The sequence below is a fragment of the Paramisgurnus dabryanus genome, chromosome 9, assembly GCF_030506205.2.
Source record: "Paramisgurnus dabryanus chromosome 9, PD_genome_1.1, whole genome shotgun sequence".
Taxonomy (NCBI): domain Eukaryota; kingdom Metazoa; phylum Chordata; class Actinopteri; order Cypriniformes; family Cobitidae; genus Paramisgurnus; species Paramisgurnus dabryanus.
The window spans coordinates 31778723-31801045 of NC_133345.1; the positions used below are offsets into that span (position 1 = coordinate 31778723).

The window sequence follows — 22323 nt, forward strand, 5'->3', positions numbered from 1 at the left end:
TGTAGAAACATGGGGGCACAAAATGGCAACTTCCATGTAAGCGGACCATTGGTGTATGTAGATAAAAACGTCTCATTCTAAGGTAATAAACACATAACGGTTCATTATAAAGGTCTTTATACACCCCTGATAATATAGTTTTGAATATTATTTTGCATTTCTGGCAAGAGATCTTTTAAAAAATTACACTCTGCACCTTTAAGCATTGTTATTTTAGTTTTATTATGGTTTTATTCGTATTTCGAATTAGTTTTAATTTATTTATTTTAGTTTTCAACAAATCTTAGTAGCCTATATTTTGTTATTTTATTATTTATGTTTATAATTTTAGTGCCTCAGCTTAAATTTATTTTAAGTTTTTGCAAAGGCAACATTTTGAATTTGTTTACTTTTCAACTAATATTAGGGCTGATAATTTTATTTGAATTAATTTTTAATAGTTTCAGTTTCAGATATAGTTTTAGGTAACGATAATAACCCAGCTCTTCAGATGCAAATGTGAACTTTTTGAAAGGATACTGCCCTAGTGACAGCATAGGGACCTTTTTTATTTACAATTTTTCAGTGTTGTCCAAAGATTAATCGCGATTAATCACATACAAAATAAAAGTGGTTTTTTTGCATAACATATGAGTGTGTGCTTTTTGTAATTATTATGTATATATAAATACACACACACATATTCATGTACAGTATGTATTTAAGAAACATGTGTGTCTATATTTATTTATATTTTTATATATTCTATATTAACAATAAAAATGGATATATAATTTTTTTTTTTTGCAATTAATCTTTGGCCAGCACTACTATTTTTACAAACTGTGTTATTGATGTAAACATTTTTTAATTTTTTTTCAAGAACATTACTTTACACACAAAGGTACACACAAATGCGCACGCACGCACGTACGCACACCCTACTGAAAAACTCCTGGGGCCTCATTTATCAAGCGTGCGTAAAGTGTGCGTAGGCACAGTTTTACGCAAAGTGTGGAATTTATCAAATTGTACTTATATGTAGAAATGTGTGTAAATATACGCACACCTCGGAGTATGCGTTTTTTTGGCTGATAATTTAATGTCAAACCACTTTTTTATTTCTAGAAGTGTTCTCATAACCAACGGAATTAAACTCCCTGGTAACATGTTCCCATGCAGATTTGTTTTCTTTTGTTAGTCATTCATCCCGTACTAAGTGAACCAAACAGATGTGTTATTAACCTCATCCACAAGTAACTCAATTTCTGTGTCTGTAAAGTTCCTCTTTTACGCTCTCTTTGCCATTATTGCGATGAGGGAAAAAGCACAACCACGTGACTTATAACGGGAGGTGTTGTCACCATATATGGTTCATTGGAGGCGTTTCGGAATGCAAATGACCATGAACGTGCACGAGCATGGTGCTTAAAGAGTAACTAAACATTAAACCAACTTTTTGAAGTTAATGATCTGTAAGAATGATGCTTTATTATTGCTGTTCATTGATTTTAGTAAGTTTTTTGACATTTGGATATAAAGTGTTTCAATACTACAATATATGGTGTAAAAACGTCTGAGTGCTGCCCTCTTCAGGTTAAACGGTGGCTACTGCAGTTGAATTTTCGTATTGGATGTTGGGTCCAAAAAATAACTCGTGACGTAAGCAGTTTCAAGCTCACCACGCCCTTGTTACGATCTCACCACACACTTGGTACGAGCTTAGTTCGTCCCCTCTATCTCCGTTGGGATCTGCCCACTTTTGTTGCATTTTTCAAATATTGCCAGTGGGTGGAGTCAGGCTCTGACCAGGGGTTTAGTTACGCTTTAAGAACAAGTGGGATTTATCATCAAGGATTACTTACTGATGTGCGTACGAACCCTGTGCGCACGTTTGATAAATCCTGATTTTTTTGTACTTAGGCACATTCTAAATTTCATTCGTAGGTACAAATATAGAACATTTTCTACGCACTGTTGATAAATGAGGCCCCTGGTGAGCTGGTTTTAGCTGGTGTAGCAAGCTGGTCTACCTGTGTTTTGGTCACTTTTTATGCTTTGCCAGGCTGGGAGGACCAGCTTAAACCAGCTACTGCTACCTTAAACCAGCTACCGGCTTATGCTGGTCTTTTTTCAGTATGGCACACACACGAACACACGCACGCACGCACACACACAGATCTGGTTTCTACCTCATGCTAATGTCTAACATCACAGTAAAATGCAGACAACACACATGATGTCACTGTTGTCATTTAGTCTTGATGAAAAGAAAGAAACAAACACTGACAAATACAAACAGTATCTTTAGATATTAAAAATGGAACAACAAAAAATCCTTTGAAAGATTCTCATGTTAAATAATTTAATTGTAAATGAGCAGCCTCTTGTTTCCTCTGCTCGCTTCCCTTTGACATGAGTCCTGAAATAACATCACCCCCCCCCCAAAAAACTTTTTACAGCCATTTAAACGAGTGAAACATTTACAATATTAAATGTTTGTATACTGCAGCTTCAGTTAGAAGTTGCAGTTTCAGTAGTTGTTGCTGTAAGTTTAGCTGGTTAATCTGGACACGCTGAGGTGAACAGGTTAAATGTGTTCAATAGTGCAGTGTGCACGCACCCATTAATAATTTACTCTCTAATTAAGCCACAACTCCCATCTGGGAATAAAGACATCACAGTCCGGTCACTGGGAAAACTGGGGTACGGTTCAAACAGACTAGGACTTTGTTTTAAAAAACTATATGGCACATTTTTTATTTAGTTGCATGGCTTTACCAAACCTCAAAACTAATGTAAACATAAGACATTGGTTTTCCATGGGCCATGGTATGTTTATGGTTTTGGTGTGTTAGTTGTAGATGTTATCAAAATTAATTTTTAAAAGCCCAATGACATCTGCAAGTTACGGTTTTGCAAAGACCATTATTTTGGCAAACTCTCTGTTGATAAGATACATGAATAAAAAACAAATAAACCTGAGAGAGAGGGAAATAATATTTAATCATTCTTCAAATAAATTTCTTTTAGATTTGAGCTTTTTTAGAACAGATGCCTGACAATGAGGTGGAGACTATTTAAGAAAAAAAGGATCAGATCAAATTAGACCAAATAAAAATCTACAAGGGAACAAATCTGGTTTCTGTTCTGACCAATGACAAGACAGAAAATAGCTGTAAAGTATTTTAAGGGGCAGACAGACAGTAATCCACCGCTGAGCTGTATTTTTATCCTTTTCTGATTTTAAATAGACACACTGTATTGTACGCTTAAACTCACATATGTACAAATATGTACATTATAGTAAAGTAGTAAATTACATCAAGAATTGCAGAAAGATGTGGGCAGATCTGCACATAAAAGTTTTCTCAAAGAAAGAAATATAGATTTTTAACCTTCAAGAAGTAAAACCAAATGATGAAATCTAAAAAGCTAAAGCACAAAATGCTGAAATGTAAAGCAAATGTGCAAACCTCATCAGCTGTGTCGTGTCCTTGAATAGGGGCAGAATTTAGCAAACATCAGAGAGTTAAACACTCCAATTTCACTGCGTCATGAATCATCTGTGCTAATCTAAGTGACACATCTGATCTAAAATGCTTTAAAGGATATAATATCAGATCTAACTATTTTACATTTATTTTTTATAAAAAGGCACATATATCCAACAAAACCATGTGTTTTTGGATGTACCATGGTGATACCATGGTATTGTTGAAGCTCAGGGAAGCACTGAAAGATGGCACATTTATATGGCAAATTATGATGTAACAGGAAACATTGTATTAAAGTAGCATAGTGGTTTTATGTAAGAAACAGTATTCACCAATTACTTAACTATAAATATTAATAAATTAGAGGTTAAAAAATCTTAAACTACAAATGCATAGCATAATACATTATAAAATAGTATAAAATAATATATAAACTACAGTCATAATCTTTAATCATAAATTATATGTTGCATGTTAAGACCATCAATGAATACACTGAAAAAAATTATTCATTCAAATTTTAACATTTTTTTAAGGTAAGTGGTTGCAATAAATTTATTTAAGCTACATTTAAACCAAAAAATTGAAAAATAAAAGAAAAACGTTTGTATAAATGTAGCTTAAATTAATTGATTGCCACCACTTACCTTAAAAATTTGTAGTAAATTGAATGAATCATTTTTTCAGTGTAGCTGTGCTGAGCTGTAATTAATAAAATTTACATAAGGCAACATACAGAGTCCACTCACCACAATGCTGACCAAACGTCCCTTTCTTTTTCAGGCAAGATGAAAAACACAAACATCCACAGAGGTGAGTCGCAGGTAAAGCTAAAGATGCAGAATAACTCCTGAAGCGGATGAAATGTGCTCTGTGTGTGACACCTGCCTCCAGTGAAGACAAACTCCTCTCATTCACCAACACTGATCCATCACACGGGGGGGTGGAGGGGGAGTTAAGACACACCTCACAAACACACACAACAACACACACACACACACACACACACACACACACACACACACACGATGCAAATGAATAGTCATGTGACTGTCTGATGAAAAGGTCACCGCTTCGTGACATTTGATTTGAGGGGCTTATTTTACAGCTATGCATCCTGGAGTTGATCGGTTGATGTCTCTGTAAACCTCCGTGTGCAAAAACACAGCCTAGAAATGAACGTTTTTAATCAATATTTAAAGTTTGCAACAAAACAGTGTTTAACCCTCAAACGGTCCTTGGGGTCTATATGACCCCAAATGACATTTCATTAGTTAAAAAAAATCCCTTAATCTCAGAGATATAAAACTTTGTGACTTTTCCTAAATAATCTATCTTTACATACACACACAAAAAAAACTGGGCTTGATTCGGTTGTTCTAAAGGTATGATGTAAAAAAAATTATTAATCTGTCCCTTGGGTCAATATGACCCCAATTAAAAATGAATGGGAAATGCAAAAATGTCATTTTTTTCCATTTGTCAAAAAATAAATATTAATAAATCCAGCATAAATTTGAAACCTTTGACACAAAAATGAAGGCCTGGTACTTGTGCACAAATGCAATGCAAAAAACACATGCTCACACAAACACATACAAACACACACACACACACACACACACACACAAAAACACACACACACAAAAAAACACACACACACACACACACACACACACACACACACACACACACACACACACACACACACACACACACACACACACACACACACACACACACACACACACACACACACACACACACACACACACACACGCTCACACGCTCACACAAACACACGCGCACACACGCGCACACACACAAACAGGTATGACTGCCACAGAGAGCATTTGTATGGAATTTGGCAAATAAAATCAGTCACAAATGCAGAAAATAAGATATAAAGCAGTTTGACCTAATGCACGCACATGTACACTCACAAACGCGCGCACACACACGCACACACAAACTTACACTCAGTCAAATTTTCATGGCATTTTGTAAAAACAGACATTTCAAAATGCATCAAATACTATAAAAAATTTACTATTTTAAATAATATTTATTTTTAATGTCCTTTCTAATGTTTATATAAATTCGTATCACTAAAGAAGTGATTTGAGCAGTTGTCCATATCCAGTAAAATGAATGGGTCTCTATGGGCATCTGCTGGTTGAAATGATTGAATTCCTAAACAGTAATTATTTTATGTTTTTTCTAAAAACCGATGGCTGAATTTAACACCTAACACCTACATTCATATCTAAAAACAATTTAGATCATAATTTATGTGAATTTTTATAAAATTTTCATATTTTTCGGGCAAGCCAATGGTGTAGTTGAAGAATTTAGTGGTAAACAAATCATATCTCCCAAAACACAGCTTAAATGTATAGATGGGAAGTTAACAACAACAAAAAAAGATATTATTTGTATTATTGAAAATGTATATTCTTCTTACAATTATGCTTTCAATTTTGGGGTCATATAGACCCCAAGGGCTAGAAGTGTAAACAGAAAACGGGGAGCGTTTGAGGGTTAAAAATAAAAACACATATGCCCAAAGAAATTTCCAGAGTGTTTTAATGTGGTACATGAATACAGATAATCATTAAAACAGGCTAACACACACATATAAATTCATGCATCATTATTGCATTACCTGAGTCATTCAATCATGCTATACAACAGATGTGTGAATGCTGAAAACACAGGACGATGACGTCTTTGGCTATTTCACAGGTTCTGATAAGGCACTTTCTGTATTTAACTGTAAACAGCAGACAACCAAAGCGACGGTAACATGCAAATGCAAGTCAAGAAATACCTCAATTGTGATTGTAAAAGGACATAAACATGATGAAATCTCCATTGATATGCGTGTCCACATACGTGCACACACATTACGTCTATCTATTATGATCTCTTTTATGCCCAAAAATGAAAAAAAGAAAAATAAATCCACTTTTACTAAACATGTGTTATTTTTAAGATAGTGTTAGCATTTAAAAGACAATTGATTAAAATGTACAAATGCAACCCTTATGTGACTTGCATCATCTGCCCTTACAACACACTGTCACCTACTGGTCACTATGGCTCATTACACTTTATTGATAATCAATGTTGTGATCCAAATCACAGATTCACTTTAAATTGATATTTGACAGATTATGGTTTCTACATAGATGTAAACTCTGAATAAAACCAATTCATTCATTAAAGCTTGACAAATAGATGTGTAAACGGTGAAAGCATAGATTATTTGGCAATTGTATAAAATTGAAATGCTCAGCATAAGTAAGTAAACAAAAATATTAGAAAGAATGCCCTCCATATATAAACGTGTAAACAGATTCAACAAATAAAAAACAAACCCGTACCTTTGATTGCAGAAATAAAACTGATTCACCATTTCATTGACTTTAGCATTAAATATTTTATGTATATAATATGCTAATATACTGTAGATGCATTTTCTATAAGATATCAATAAATGTATGATTTCTAAGATGAATACAATAGTAAGGATATAATACTAGAACAAGCTAAAAGATTTTGTAAACAAAGCAAGTATTGTTTCTCAATTTGGCAGACAGAAACATTCCCACAAAACAGTTTTTTTAAGATAATACCCTTAACAGACACCACATCAAGTGCTTTAAGGTTTTACCACGCTCGAGGTCACTTTAATATGGTCATCATTGCAACAGGACCATGATTAGTCCGGCCCAGATTTGAGATCAGATGTTTGTCAGCACATCGCTGGTTTTGAGGCTTACTGACAGCATACCGGACACATCGTTACTCGGACGATTATTTTTGTCCCGCAGCTGAACCGTGTGAAGCGGCTGCAGGTCGGACAGATCACCGGTTAAAGCCACCTGACCCATGAATGAATCCTTCAGGATGTTATGGTTATAGATCTGATTGATAAATAGAAAATGGTTAGTGGCAGGCATATACCATAATGGTATTGATTAATCATTATAACAATCATAACATTTACCCGAACGATTATGGGCTCTCTGGGTTTTTTCCTGTAGAAAACAGCTTTGACATCAAACTCTGGAGTCTGGGTGTCTTTGCATACTGAAGAACGGACCTTCTCTCCTTCACAGCTGATTATAACATACGGGTCAGACGCTGAAACCAGAAAAAAAAACACTTATTCAATGACAGATCTAATCATTTATCTAAAACACATTAAAGGGGACATTTCACAAGACTTTTACAATAATGTACCATAATACATATGTGAAGTTTTTTGCTCAAAATACCTTATAGATAATTTATTATAACATGTTAAAATTGCCACTTTGTAGGTGTGGGCAAAAATTTGCCATTTTTGGGTGTGTCCTTTAAAATGCAAATGAGCCGATCTCTGCACTAAGTGTCGTGGTTGGATAGCGCAGATTAAGAGGCGGTATTATCCCCATCTGACATCACAAGAGGCGCCAAATTTTTATGCGCTATTTTTTACATGCTTGCAGAATATGGTTTACCAAAACTAAGTTACTGGGTTGTTCTTTTTCACATTTTTTAGGTTGATAGAAACACTGGGGACCCAATTATAGCACTTAAACATGGAGAAAGTAAGATTTTTATGATATGTCCACTTTAAAATGCTGTTTATACAGATGATTATACACATATCCTCTAATCCAGGGGGGCCACGAGATGGTGCCAGGGGGACCCCAGTTTTATGACATTTTATGAAATGCATTAATTTATCATAAATTGTGTAATTAAACCTAAAAAAAAAATAAGGCTACTAACCAAAAGCACTACTTTTTTGTATAATTTAATGTTTTTTTAATTAAAATGTTGAGTTTTAGAACAGTTTTTTGTCACAAATTTTCTTTGGGGGGCCACGAACGAATGCCCCGCACACAAGGGGGGCCACACACTGAAAAAGTTTGGGAACCACTGCTCTATGATGTCTTCAATTTTTGACTTATGTTTATGTTTTATGCAATGAAAAGGTTATCAGTCAGTTATTGAAATTCTTATTTTCACAAATGTCACTTTAGTCATTTCATTGTTATTTAACAAAATTTGACTGTCTACCTGCAAAACCCCTAAAGTGCATGCAAGCTTTTTTGCCCCAAACTTCTTTGAACAAGACATAGTAAACAATTGCAATATCAATAAAGAAACATTGCAAATAATAAAAGTGTAAAAATGAAGAAACTGAAGCACACATTTGGGGACGCTGTGATCCATGTGACTGCCACATACGGGTTGTTTTTAAGTCCATGTACTCACAAGGGACACAAGTTTGAATGTGATCCACGGTTGTTTTGCATGTCGTCGTTCATCTAATTCATCTTTAGTGCATTTAGAGGATAAGTGCTCAAAGTCGACGCGGCGTTATTAAGCAGATTCTGACAACAAATTGTCGATTATGCTGCATTTCTAAATGGCACAAGGCCAGGATTAAGGGGATTTGAAGGTATTTGATGAACATATAATACATGCTGAGAACGGTCAATATCATCATTTCATTCTTGACAGAAGTGGCATTTAGCAGCTTTTGCATCTGAGCTTCTGAATTGTAGAAAGATGTGTGATATTGTCAAACTTTTTTGTAATAACTACGTTGGAAAAAAATGATATCCATGCACATCCAATGTTAAGTGCAAAAATGTATCAGTGATTCTTGGGAATTTGGATAAAACAGGTTTAAATTTTGAAAAAAAAGTTAGTTAAATTACAAAATCTGAAGGTATATCATTATAGACCAAGGTCTTGGCTGTTCAGCAATTTACTGGTGCAACCTCCCCTGTATTTTTTTCATAAAATAGGCGTTTTCCAGTTATTACTCATACAACGTTTACTTTAAGCCTGAATAGAAAAAGTAATAATTTTTTTATTTAATAAAAAAATTTTGTATTAATAGAGACTATTAATTTAATAACTCAACAGCACTGAAGAAACATATTGTAAGCATATTCATTTAAAACAAATAAAACTCCGTCTGACGGTGGTGACATTGGCCTCATTACTCCAAAATGTATACCACTCAAGTCAATGGCTTCTTGCTTAAACTTTATGTAAATATTTGGTCCAAAAAATAACAATCCTGAGCACTGTGATGAACAAATATCAAATTATAACTTCCTAAAATACATAAAACCTGACAGAAAAGACAGAAAACCTGACGGTGGTGACAAAAATAGATGAGAAGTTCACATTAGCCATCTTCTTTCCCCTCTGTTGCTAGCTACTTCAGACCTCTTCTTAAAAATGATACATTTATTTCATAATCTAATCTAATATTTTTTTTACAAAGATGACGGTGTTGACATGTTATGGTTGTCACAGTAGCAGTGTCCAAAAATATGAAGAAGTTTAAAAGAAAATATCAAATATACAGGAGCTTGAGTGATCTTGAAGCATGCAGTAGAGCTGAAGATTTGAAAATGGGGTCCTCAGGAATGCAGTTGACCCTTTAGTTGTCTGATTTCATTGCTTTTTATAAATATCTGACGGTGGTGACGAATATGTGGGACACATTTTGAGCAATCACAAAATAATAGTAAATATTGTTGTGTAACTCACTGTTTGTAGTTTTTAATACATATTACAATGTACTCTTTCATGTGGTAAATATATTATTCAATTCAATTATTACTTTAGGCTTTTTTAATCAAGTTGAAATGATTATCTCTTAACCGAGGACAGCTGATTTTGTAGGCAATGGGCCAGCATATAATCATTAAATTTATTAAAATTTATTGATTATAGCTTTGATTCTTTTTCTTCATGAAAATTTTATTGATTTCCAACAGAATTAGCACTTTTCTTAGTGGGACATGTTTTTGCCAAAGTTTCAAGAATCAGTGTTATATAAAAACAAGATGCATCAAGATTTATCAAAATATATACACTTAGCATCTACCCTGATAAATAAGAGCTATCACATTGACCCAGCAGAGGTCTTATTGGGTCCAAAGAAATGTACCTGACCCGAAATGACCTGAATCACTTTTTACCCAAATCCACCATGCATAAATCTTTTTTTTTTAAAGAAAGACCTGACCTGAGACAAACCCAACAAAACTAGTCTCGAGTCCGACCCAGTGGCAATTTTTACTTTATTTATTTATTATTATTATTATTATTATTATTATTATTATTATTATATTTTCCTTTGTTATCAGACAATGGCACCAAGGTAACCGCTAAAATTTACATTCAAAATTGATTGACAGGTCTGTCTCAATAAAAATTAACCTACCGCCAGCCACACAACATCACAAGCGCTCTTGGCAAACAGTGGAGGGGTTGGAAAAGGACTTGATGCACATACAAGATAGTTCAGGTCTTCTCGGGTCCGTTCGGCAAAAACACATTCAGTTTAAATTACCCGATACCCGATGTTGCTTTTATTATACCCGACTCGTGTCCGAGGCACACGTGAAACTTTTAGACCCGAACCCGCTCGGGTCGGACCTTGGCTTTTTAGATCTAAGTGGACCTCTATGACTCAGACATGCCATTTCATCTTATACTGAAAAACAGGACCAATTTAAAAACATGAAAAATATCAAATACATAAGAATTTGCAATAATCCATATAATGTATATAAGGTTTCAGTCAGACTGCTTTAAAATCAGTATTAAAGGCGGAGTGCATGATTTTTGAAAAACACTTTGGAAAAGGGAGTCGGGCCGAGTACCAAAACACACTTGTAGCCAATCAGCAGTAAGGGGCGTGTCTACTAACCGACATCATTACCTGGGTTGCGTATGTGTGGGGCGGGTCTATCAAAAGAAGGTCAAGATTCTACTGGGGTAGGGGCGTGTTTGTTTGGGTGATTTCAAATATCAACATTGGCTTGCAGAGATCATGCACCCCGCCTTTAAAAACTCCATTGGTGATGAAGTTGAGCAAAACCTTGGGAGAAACCGGACGCAAGAAAAGCGAATGCTACTTACATCCATCTGCGTCCTGAGCCTTGAGTCCATCTGCCCTGTGCACATGCACCTGTGTGACCAGCTTTGGGTAACCACAACACCCCGTCCAACATGTGTGTGCTGGTTCATCTACTATGAGCTCCCTAAGAGTAACACACACACATGCAAACATGTTTATCTTAATTCACCAAAAATGAATAAAGTGATAAGGGTTTGAAACGCAAATAAAAAATGGTTGAATTTACTTGCAGTCTGCAGGTACGTCTGTAAAGACACGCAACAGAAATTCTCCCTGCAAGAGGGAGTCAAAGGTTGTGGGAATGATGACATAGCGGCCCTCCTTCAGATCCTTGCGCACGAACACACTGCGAGAGTTAATGTAGGTAGAGCTGCCCACCGTCTTCTGGATCGAATGCATACGATACTTCCTATTGAGCTCAACCTGTCAGAAAAAACATCAAGACTATAATTATTCGATGAAGTATAACATATTTGTATCAATCAATATTATTATTATTATTGTTGTTTAGGTAAATAACAGTTATGCAGGATTTTACAGTACATACTTTTTGTATATCAAAGCCGATAGCCAGATTCTCTCCTTTTCCCTCTTTGGGTCGAGCTCGTCTGTCCTGCTGTTGTAGGCAGATCAAAACCTCATCCTCCGCTTTATTCACATCAAACACATACTGCAAAAATAGAGTAACACACTTTTGAGTACACCAATAGACCTCAACACACACAACATGACTTCTGAGCGCCCGACGCACCTGTGGGTTCTGGAGGAAGGTGGCTTTGTGGTTGATACAGCCTCCGGATCGGTTTTGTAAAGGGTCATCGTGACGAGACCAGGAGCCACGCATCACTGCCTCCTCCCAGGTCTTGTGAATGCTCAGGTATGATGTATTTATCAGTCGACATAGTATCAGATCTGTGAAGTACTTACAGAAATCTTCAAAATTCATCCTGTAGGACAGTAATGAGTGATGAAAATACAGTTGACGTTTGGATGACAAAATGACATTTGGCATTACATTACACATATAAGTCTTAACCAGCACTAATCTTGACAAACCATGCATCATTGGAAGGCTCTTGGTTTCACCATTTTGCAAAACTAATGATATAGTACGAGTAATTTTCTAAAATGTTACTGGCCAACAGGTGGGCCTAAGGTGTTTTTACATATCTATTATTAGATACAGGGTTCCCACACCGTAGTTAACTTCAAATTCAAGGACCTTTCAAGGACTTTCCAGATCCAATACCCTCAAATTCAAAGAATAAATGTGGGGACACATTTCAAGTGAGAGCATCGTGTTACCTTTTAAGATGCATTGTTACAGTTCCCTTTTGAGGGAACTCGCGCTGCGTCACTGCGGTGACACTTTGGGGACGCCTCAAGGGGTAAGTGTGTCTGAATGTGTATGTCAAATTCAACCAATGGTGAGGCTTAATGACAAAGACAGGGTGACGAGAGAACCAGGAAGTATATCGCTATCTGAAATATTGCCAAAGACGACGTTACAGGGACGCAGGTAGTATTGCAAGGGAGACGCAGCGTCTCGTTCCCTTCTCAAGGAACAACAGTTACATACGTAACCCGAGACGTTTTCATGTGGCAAACACAACTATGCAAACTATGGAAATTCAAGGCCATGGGAAGTTTTAAAAAATGTATATACATAGGATATTACAATTATGAATATATAATAATTATGGGGTGAGTCACTAATAAATTTCTATTATCAAATGACCTTGAAATATGAAAACTACATAGAGCTTTCCAACAATATATAGTTAGTTTGTCAAGATTATTTCAGTTTTATATGATATTTATAAATCTTTAAAAATCTGATGATAGAAATGTAATAGTGACAGTCATTTTGTTAAATATCACCACCCCGTAGAAATACATATGAATTATTATATATTTATAACTCTGATATCCTATTATAAAGTTTAAAAAATCTTGACAAACTCAATATATCACTGGAAAGCTCCAAGAATGAAGTTTTTATATTTCAAAATATTTTTTCATTAATAATGATGCAGTGAAGGTCATTTATTAAACTGTTGACACCTAGTGGCCTTAGCTGGTAAAACCACTAAAAGTGTGTCAAAAACACATTATTTGTGATTTTAATTTAAAATCTGGAAAGACTCATGGCCTTATTTTCATAGTATATGGGAGTAAAACATTTACATGTTATATACATATATACTTTATTGCATTATTTTTATTTTTAAAAATAACTTAAACTTCTATTACTATTTTTTTATTTAATATTCACAACTCCAGACACTTCAGTAAAAAAACTTTGAAGTGTCTTCTTTAAAAAGAGACCTAGATTTTGCTTCTAAACCAAAGAACGGCAACATTAAATTAATTCGAAGGTCAAAAATAGGGGGTGACAGTTAAAGGGTTAAAACCCAAAAATGATCACTTGTATACACATGATAAACACTGCATGACTTTGACAGATTTTATTGGTCTGTTACAAGCTGTAAAAATAAAAAAAAACATACAGTGACATCTGTATGTATAAAGCAAATTTTGTTTAACATTTTGATGTCTTATAAAGAGCCATAAAGGACCATAGACTCACCAAAATTCACCATCATCTGCTACGGTAACACCCAGCTTCTCTCTTTCACTTTTACTGACTTGTTTCCATTCCTCAGAGCTGAAGAAACAAGAAAAAAACATTAAAATGCATTAATCTTATAAACTGCTTAATGGAAGGATATGGGTTCAAAACATACAAAAATTTATACATTACAGTAATGCACTTAAAAAGTGATGTCTCTGGCCAAGACTTTCAGCTTTAAAAGCAGAAATATGAAGCTTGTATTGTTATTTTACATCTGATGCATGTGTTATTTGAGATGTAATGCTTTTAGTGATGGGACGGCTGTTATAGACAGACAAACTTCTGGTTGGTTACACTTTACTAGGATTAGTTCTGTGACTGGAGCTTTTAGTAAAGTATGTAAACATTACATATCATGTAATATTGCCATGTTTACAGACTTTAAATTGTCATGATACGTTGTAAACACAAGATTAGTAATTGTTTTTTATTGACACTAGTTTTATGTTCATACACATGGGCGGTTTCCCGGACAGGGTTTAGATAAATCCAGGACAAGACATAAGTTATATTTAAGTAGTTTTTACAAACATACCTTAAAAAGATATCTCAGGGCAAGATGCTTTTAAGTTAAGGCAGTTCATTTTAGACTTGGACTACGATAAGCCTGTCCTATAATTTTAAGGGGTGTTTTCACAAACAGGATTTATCCTAGTCCCAGACTAAAATGCATGCTTAATTTAAAAACACCTTGCATTGACATATTTCAAAATGTATCAGTGCCATTGTCTCAAGTTGCACACCTTGGATCACAGACAAATTGTATTGCATTAAAAAATCATCATATTGGCTTAAGGAGTCAATGTTAAATCTACACTTGGAAAAGAGTAAATATTCAAATAAAGGTCCTGTTTGGCAACCCCTATTATCATATTTCTCTACCATAAATGCACTTCCTGGGGAGCAATGAGGCGTACTTTCGTATCATACTTACATTTTACTTATGTATTGGTATATAAAGACAGTTTAAACAAATTTGGAAAAAGTGTTTTAGACTTTTTTTAGACATAAACCTGCCTACTCTGCCTTTACTAATAATAAATTATTTTTTGCACCGGGAACATTTCTTTAAAACAAATTTTTTATTGTTTTTATGTTTGTATTACCACATTTCATCCAGATGGGGGCAGTATGAGTACAGAAATACCCTGAGAATATTTGTTTGGAAACAAAAAGTCTTTGTGTTCAGTCAGACCACACTTAACATATCATAAACTGCGTCCCAATTCGAAAGCTGTGACTTCCGAATGCTCTGAAGACAGATTGCGTCACAGCAGTGCGACTGAAGTCCGTCCCAAATCGAAGGATGCTTCAGCCTCAATTCAGTCTCAAAATGTGTCTGGCTTTCTTAAAGCAGCGAAGATTAAAATGAATGAATCCTTCACAGCCTTGGTTATCCTGAGATTCATTGCATGCCTGTAACAGCTGAATATAAAGGCTATATAAAGGATATTTTAAATAAATAAAAGTGTGCATTTGGCAAAAAAAAAAAAATTTTTTTTATATTAATGTTTTGCATTAATATTATTTTTGCAATGCTGTGTATGTTGCATTTTACTTTTGTATATTTCTGGTTGGTTAATTTGATATACTGTTTGTTTAATGTAAAATATATTAGTTTATTCCATATTTATTTTACTAATAATTATTTAAATGCCTCGTTGGGAGGGAACAGCAAGTGATGCAAATATGGATCCAGCCTTTGAATTGGGACACAGCTATTGTTTTTTTTCCGTAATATCTTTTTAAAACTAACCCATATAATTTCGAACAACTCAGCAGACCCAGGATAAATGTTAACAGTGTGCAGATTTTGTCTACAAATTGTAAAAACATTTTACATGTTTACATGTACAAGTTGGAGCATTTCTGGTTTTGTGGGTCTCAGATCACAAACTATTTACACAGCAGAATAACATTGGGCAAAACCCCAGCGCTTAATGTCAACCAGTTACACAAACAATGCAATAAATCATCCCGGCTAACATTAATGTAGAAACAGGAAGCTGGAAGGTTTAAAACAGGCCACTGATAAAGTGCTGCACGTCACATCACATGTATCTAAACAACAGTAACATTTCACAGACCTGTCACTCCAAGCTCCATTCCACTCTTTCTGACCCCAGGGGTTTCTCATACGGATCATGGAGAGCTTCTCTGATTTGAAAAACGCCAGCAGACCGGTGCCCAGACGCACTTTCCTCACATCCGTTACGGCGTACGCGTGACCTTTAACCAGGCCGCAGTTCAAACGAGCTTCCATCTCGGACTGAGAAGTTGCCTGAGAAGAAAATTATGAAATATATGTTACTGATGCATGCCACTTTTTTAAAATAACACACAGATCTCATTAATGCAAGCTTAAAAAGGTTCCCATTATGCATTTTACAAGATGATTCTGGTCATTTTCCCTACTGGCCCCCTCAAACCCCGTAGAGCAAATATGGTGCAAGTTGGAAAATAAACTGCACTCAAAGAAAAGCCTTTGGCATGGGATAACATTACAGATGAAGTTTACAGATGAAAAATATTGATACTCTGCCAGAGAGATGTTGCTGTCATTGCTGCAAAAAGAGGACATAACAAATATTATTAATAATATTACATTAAAGTTAAAAGTGGAACTGTACGACTGACTAAACATCAACAAAAAGGTTCATATGTTCATGTCTGTCAGGTCTTTTAATACTTTTGGCCACCACTTTATATCTGCAACTTTCATCAAGGGATGTTGTTTGGATTTTTAAAGTTTTAAAATCTGTTATTGGTATATTTTTGTCTATCTGATGATGGGTGTGTTTTACTTTTAGGTCAATGTTTTTGTTTCTGAATGCTCTTGTTCCTTTCAGTAATAATTGGTGCTGTATTTACAAAGTCATTATTATCAAAATTAATTTTCAAGTCAATATGGCCCATCCCTAGTTCACACGTCCATAATGTCAGTATATTACACAAAATAGCTTTAACAGCGGTGAAAAAGTCCTGGAAACTAGATTATTAGGTCATAGGGCTGATAACTACAGACACAATGGGTGTGATGTATTTATTATCATGACCTTTGAATATGAACAAGCACATTAGTAGTTCCAATAAATGGTTTATTTTAGTTTATAAAAGTTTTTTCTATTAAAGAGTCTCTGACTTTGGAGTGGACTTGACTTGTAAATTTACAGAGCTTTCTTATGCTAAAATAGCAAAATTACACACTAAAAATGAGTAGCTAAAATGTAAAAGAAAATGCATTTTCACACACACAAACACACACAACGCCAAAACACATGTTTAAGCGGTCTCAACTGAACTGAAAATAATTTACACTGACAGATCTTAAAATATGCCAGTGCCACAGATTTGTCTCAAGATATACACCAGTAAAAAAATTCTAAGACATGTTTATAAAAGGTGCTTAAACATCTTGGGCCCTATCTTGCACCCAGCGCAATTGACTTTGTCAGTGACGCATGTATCATTCGTATTTTGCACCGGCGCACAGCGTGTTTTTCCCTCCACAGACGCACGTCGGCAAACTAGGGAATGAACTTGCGCTCCCTGGGCAATTCAGCGCAAAAAAGGAGGCGTGTTCCGGCGCAAAACATCTCTGATGCTATTTTGCAGTTTCTAAAAACAATTGCGCCACTGACCAGAAAAAAACTAGTCTAAAGTCAGTGGCGCATTGCGCAGGGTTCATTATGCTATTTTAAGGGCGCATGCTTGACCATAATGTATAGCGTGCACAACGCGCACACACTTTGCTTATCTAATCTACACAGATGCAACAGTTATTTTTGCAAATCATAAATTGTTACAATAAAAAATATTAACACATGAGATAAGGGAAATCATAGTGGTGAGCATTGTGGTGATAGTTTTTATTTATTGTGTGGCTGCGTTAAAAAAATTCTCATGCAAATAACGATTAAAATATTTTCATAAGTTTGTTATGTGGCTGTATTACGTTTATTTTATGTAAATAATAATTAAAATGTTTTGTGAACTTGATTTGTAAGAGTACTTTGGGGTTGGACTGCTTGCGTTTCTTGGCTTTCAGCGGTGAGGGTGGACGCAGCGATGTCCTCTGCTGGCGTCAGGTCCTGTGTAGGCAGATCCACCTCCCGTTACACGGCGTGCCCGATTTATGCTGGCAAGCTTGGGATTCCCCCGTCTCCTGACATCATTGTAGCGCTTGCGGCGCAATGATGGTGATGCCAGCTGATGAGACAACTGTGGCTTTTTCCTCTCACCCCTGTTTAACCGATGCTGATTTGGGCGGGTTTCTCCTATCCACATACAGAACAACTTCTCTGTCTTTGACTGCTCTTACAAGAACGTCGGTCTCCTCGGCTGTGAACCGCTCCTGGCGTGCGCCTGGTAAATCCGTCATAATAATAGCAACCCGCCATGGAACTTGCGCCCTTGCGTTTAAAGGGAATGTTGGATAGCGTTCTGATTGGTTTATTTGACGTTACGCCCAAACCACACCTATGAATAATGAACCTACTTCAGACCAACCCCTTATTGATTTGCGCCTGGTGCAAGAGTTATTTCTCCCGCCGGGAAAATAGCAACAGCGCCCAAGATCCGCCCACAAAGTCACTTACACTTTGAGCTTCGCACTTGCGTTCAGATCGTTAAAATAGGGCCCCTTAATTTAAATAAGGCCTAATCCTGGCTTTAGCTTATGCTGGGTACACACCAAAAGATAATTGGGCTGATTTTGGGCCGATTTCCCCCTTTCCAACAGTCCTAGCTATGTCCCGATTATCTTGATGGTTCTACAAATTATCTTATTAGATTTTCCCTTGGTGTGAGGGGTGTTAAGAGTGTCCGAATCTGATCGCGAATCGTAAATATTAAACACGTTATATATCCTGATGTGTGGGGGGAACCCAGAGGACACATGCGTGCACGCTCTTGAGATTATCACGTGAAACAAAACAATATCCAATCAGAAAGCAAGATGATGGAAGACAGAAGCAGTCATGGCGCAGCACAAAGTGAAGTTGATGCAAAGTGAACTTGTACAAACCATGTTCCCCGCTGTCTTCACGACTTCACCCAAACCCCTTTCTTTTATTCCCTTGAATTTCTGTGAAAATCATTCCAAATACTATCATTGAAATTTCTTTCTGCATATCGTCCGCCATGCTTATTCTGAAGTTTCGCGAGATTTCCGCGACTCTGGTTGAAAATCTGTTTGTGTGTGGTGTGCACACACTATAAGAGCAAAACGGTTAAATCTACGATTTTTTTGTCCTAATGTTTGTGGTCTATCACATTTTGAAAATCTTATAAGATGTAAAAAAATCTTTTGGTGCGTACCCAGCATGACCTTGTCTGTGAAACCAGGCCAAAATGTGACTGTTCATTAGACTCACTCTTATGGAGCAGCTGATCAGACCTCCTCTTTCATGGACCTTCAAAACTCGGTCAAACAGCTGGGTCCTCGCCTCTTCCTCTGTGCTAAACTTTCCTTCCATTAGTTCCATGGGCTCCGACACACCTCCAGTGAAATCCACAAGAGCATCGGCCGTGTTGCCCCCATCCAAAGCCTCATAGCAGCCAGACATCCTGAAAGATGACGGCCCAAGTCAAAAAGGCATGCATTGAGCTTAGGAGAGATTCAGTTTACACCTCTTTTAAAGGAAAAGGTCACCCAAAAATCAATTACTTATACTGAAGACATAATAAATTGTGCATGCTCTCTTGAACACTCTTTAACAAAAGCAAAAACTAACATTAAAAGCTTTCTAGAGCCACCTAATGACTTCGTATGAAACAACCTACTTCCCTACTTTTTACAGTAGTAGGCGAGGAGAGTAGTACCCAGATTAACAACTACTTGCGGAAAGATTTTGGAATTGCATTCAATTGTCACTTTACTCCCCATGAGCCCTCGGGAGAGGAGTCACCCAACAAAGACGGAGAGGCGTTGTCATATTCAAAAAAGTGGGAAAGCAATAACACGACTCAATTCCAATGCAAATACATGTAGGGAACAGCTGTTCCTTGTGGTTAAATTGCGCTTGTTTAACATCATCCAAGTTAACCGCTCACCTGTTGTTATGATGATGTGTGTCATGTGATGATGGATTTCATTCATACTACCAATATATATATATACACTATATAGTACCTACTGTTTTAAAGGTTGATGAGTATATACTTTATCTAATTTAGTACGTACTATCACAGTATGATGCTTTGGATGCATGGCTTTTGTTATTTTTTGAAGAGCAAAATATCTTCATGATATTTTATCTTCTTTAATATACATCCCAAAAGTTAGTATTTTCCAAAAAAACAGTGTATATTCTTCTGTCACATACTAAATCAGAATAAAATGTGTGGAAATGGTCAGATAAGCATGTTAGACCTCAATGTAGAAGGTGGTAACCAAGTGTCCCTTTGGAGTCTCCAAGTGGCTTTTTTTGGAAAGACACCCAGACATACACTATCAAAAAAGCTTGTAAAAACCCAATTTTTGCTTGTATCAACTTCAAATTTTTAAAATAGACTGTCAAGACCTGTGGTTTTAGATAGTGATGCACCGATGTATCGGCCGCCGATATTTATCGGCCGATTTTTGATGAATTTGAAACCATCGGCATATCGGCAATAGCACGAGAAAGGCCGATACCAATTGTTTATTAATTAACTGTGTAAAGAAATCCATTATATGTAAAAAAAAAATTGTTAATGTTGTTAATAAAATAAATGCTGAATAGCAAAAACCACCTTTTAAGGTTGTCATGCTGTCTTATTATATTAGTTTTAGCTTAATTTGTGCCTCTCTTATTATGTTGGTCAGTTGAATGTTAATTAGATCCAATCCATGTTCAGTAAAAATAATTTGATGCAGAAATAAACTAGCTTATAGACCAGCTGTATAGTATTGCATACAAGTGTTTAAATATCGGTATCGGCATCGGCCAGAAGTTGTCTGTTTAAATCGGTATCGGTCCAAAAAAATCCTATCGGTGCATCCCTAGTTTTAGATCAATTATATTTTCAGGCTCATTTACCACTGGCTTGTTAATTATTTTGCCATAGAAATGTAAAAATGGACATTTTTTAAAAGAGAAAAAATCTTGAACGCTGTATTTCAGCTGCCATATCTATGAAATAGTTATTGCTAGAACAGTTCTGCATTTCTAATAGTGAAATTTGAAGTGTAGGCTTTCAAAAGACACCTTGATTATGTTTGCAGACAGTAAGATGCATGAGCAACAGCCTTTTTATTTTGGGTATGCCACTTGCCAGAGTGGGGGGGGGGTTGCCTAGACATCTAAGAGGTTAATGGAGGTCATATATGTAATTTTTTGGGTGTAATATTTCCGTCTGGATGCATGTCTGGATGTGGTACTTACTTGGCATAAGCTTTCTCTACCAGGGCGCTCCAGAACTCATTTTTATCATTGGAGTGACAGTAGATGAGCTCCCCGTTAGCAGTTGGCAGCCGGTCATCGATAACGACATCCACCCAATCTCCAAAACGCCAGAACCGGAAGTGAAAAATTCCAGCATAGTTCTCTGGTTTCTGATCTTCCCATTCCTGGTCTTTCCAATCTGGGATGACCTATAAACACACAGAAGAGAGAAATGAACCAAAACTGATAGCAGTATCAAGTGGAGTCCAAGGGCCAGATTTACTAAACGGGGCAAATTAGCGTGAGAGCGACGGGAGTGGTAATATCTGCAGGTTATTTACTAAAAAGGCGGAAATTAAATAACACAGGCGCAACAGCTGATTTCCATAATGACCAACGCAATGAACAAAGAGCAGCGCAAATTAGTTCAGGGATGATGAGTTAACGCGTGATGCGCATGAGTTCACGGACATCACACCTAACACTAAAAGTGAAGGTTTACATACGTTTTGAAACACAAGGTATTATGTGACCTCTTCTAGTGACTCCTCTTTATTTACTTGAGCAAATAAAAAATAACATGGTTTAGCAAACAATAATTTTTAATAATATGTTTCACTGGCATTCCAAATAAACATGTTAAAAAATCCTCTTCTTTGTACCACATGCTCTCTGATATTACGCTTATCAGCAACAATTGCAGCCATTTCAAGCACAAAGTAATTAAAGACATGATTTTTTCTGCGTTAAATAATAACACACGCGCAAACATTAGTAAGTCACGTTGCGTGAATCATTTAAATAATCTCCCGGCAAAAATTTTGCGCCTGAAAAGAAAACTCCTAGAAATGCATATGCAATAAGGTCAGTCCCAAAAATACTCAACTACAACTTCTAGTC

The 22323-nt window shown here is 36.0% G+C and overlaps 2 protein-coding genes across 2 annotated transcripts in view; both read right to left on the minus strand.

Moving 5' to 3' along the window:
* myo7aa (myosin VIIAa) overlaps positions 1-4358 on the minus strand; it is a 57288-nt gene extending 52930 nt beyond the window's left edge. Inside the window, exon 1 of the mRNA XM_073815792.1 lies at positions 4226-4358. The gene's annotated coding sequence lies outside the window, so the exon portion shown is untranslated. The remainder of the gene's footprint in view (positions 1-4225) is intronic.
* Positions 4359-6044: 1686 nt separating this feature from the next.
* Positions 6045-22323, minus strand: part of capn5a (calpain 5a) — a 32337-nt gene continuing 16058 nt past the window's right edge. Inside the window, exons 4-13 of the mRNA XM_065257820.2 lie at positions 21424-21632; positions 19432-19624; positions 16144-16337; positions 14012-14089; positions 12173-12368; positions 11969-12091; positions 11648-11844; positions 11424-11545; positions 7489-7625; positions 6045-7405 (exon numbers count right to left, since the gene is read on the minus strand). Of these exons, the coding sequence (XP_065113892.1) occupies positions 7223-7405; positions 7489-7625; positions 11424-11545; positions 11648-11844; positions 11969-12091; positions 12173-12368; positions 14012-14089; positions 16144-16337; positions 19432-19624; positions 21424-21632 (1632 nt within the window). The 3' untranslated portion in view covers positions 6045-7222. The remainder of the gene's footprint in view (positions 7406-7488; positions 7626-11423; positions 11546-11647; positions 11845-11968; positions 12092-12172; positions 12369-14011; positions 14090-16143; positions 16338-19431; positions 19625-21423; positions 21633-22323) is intronic.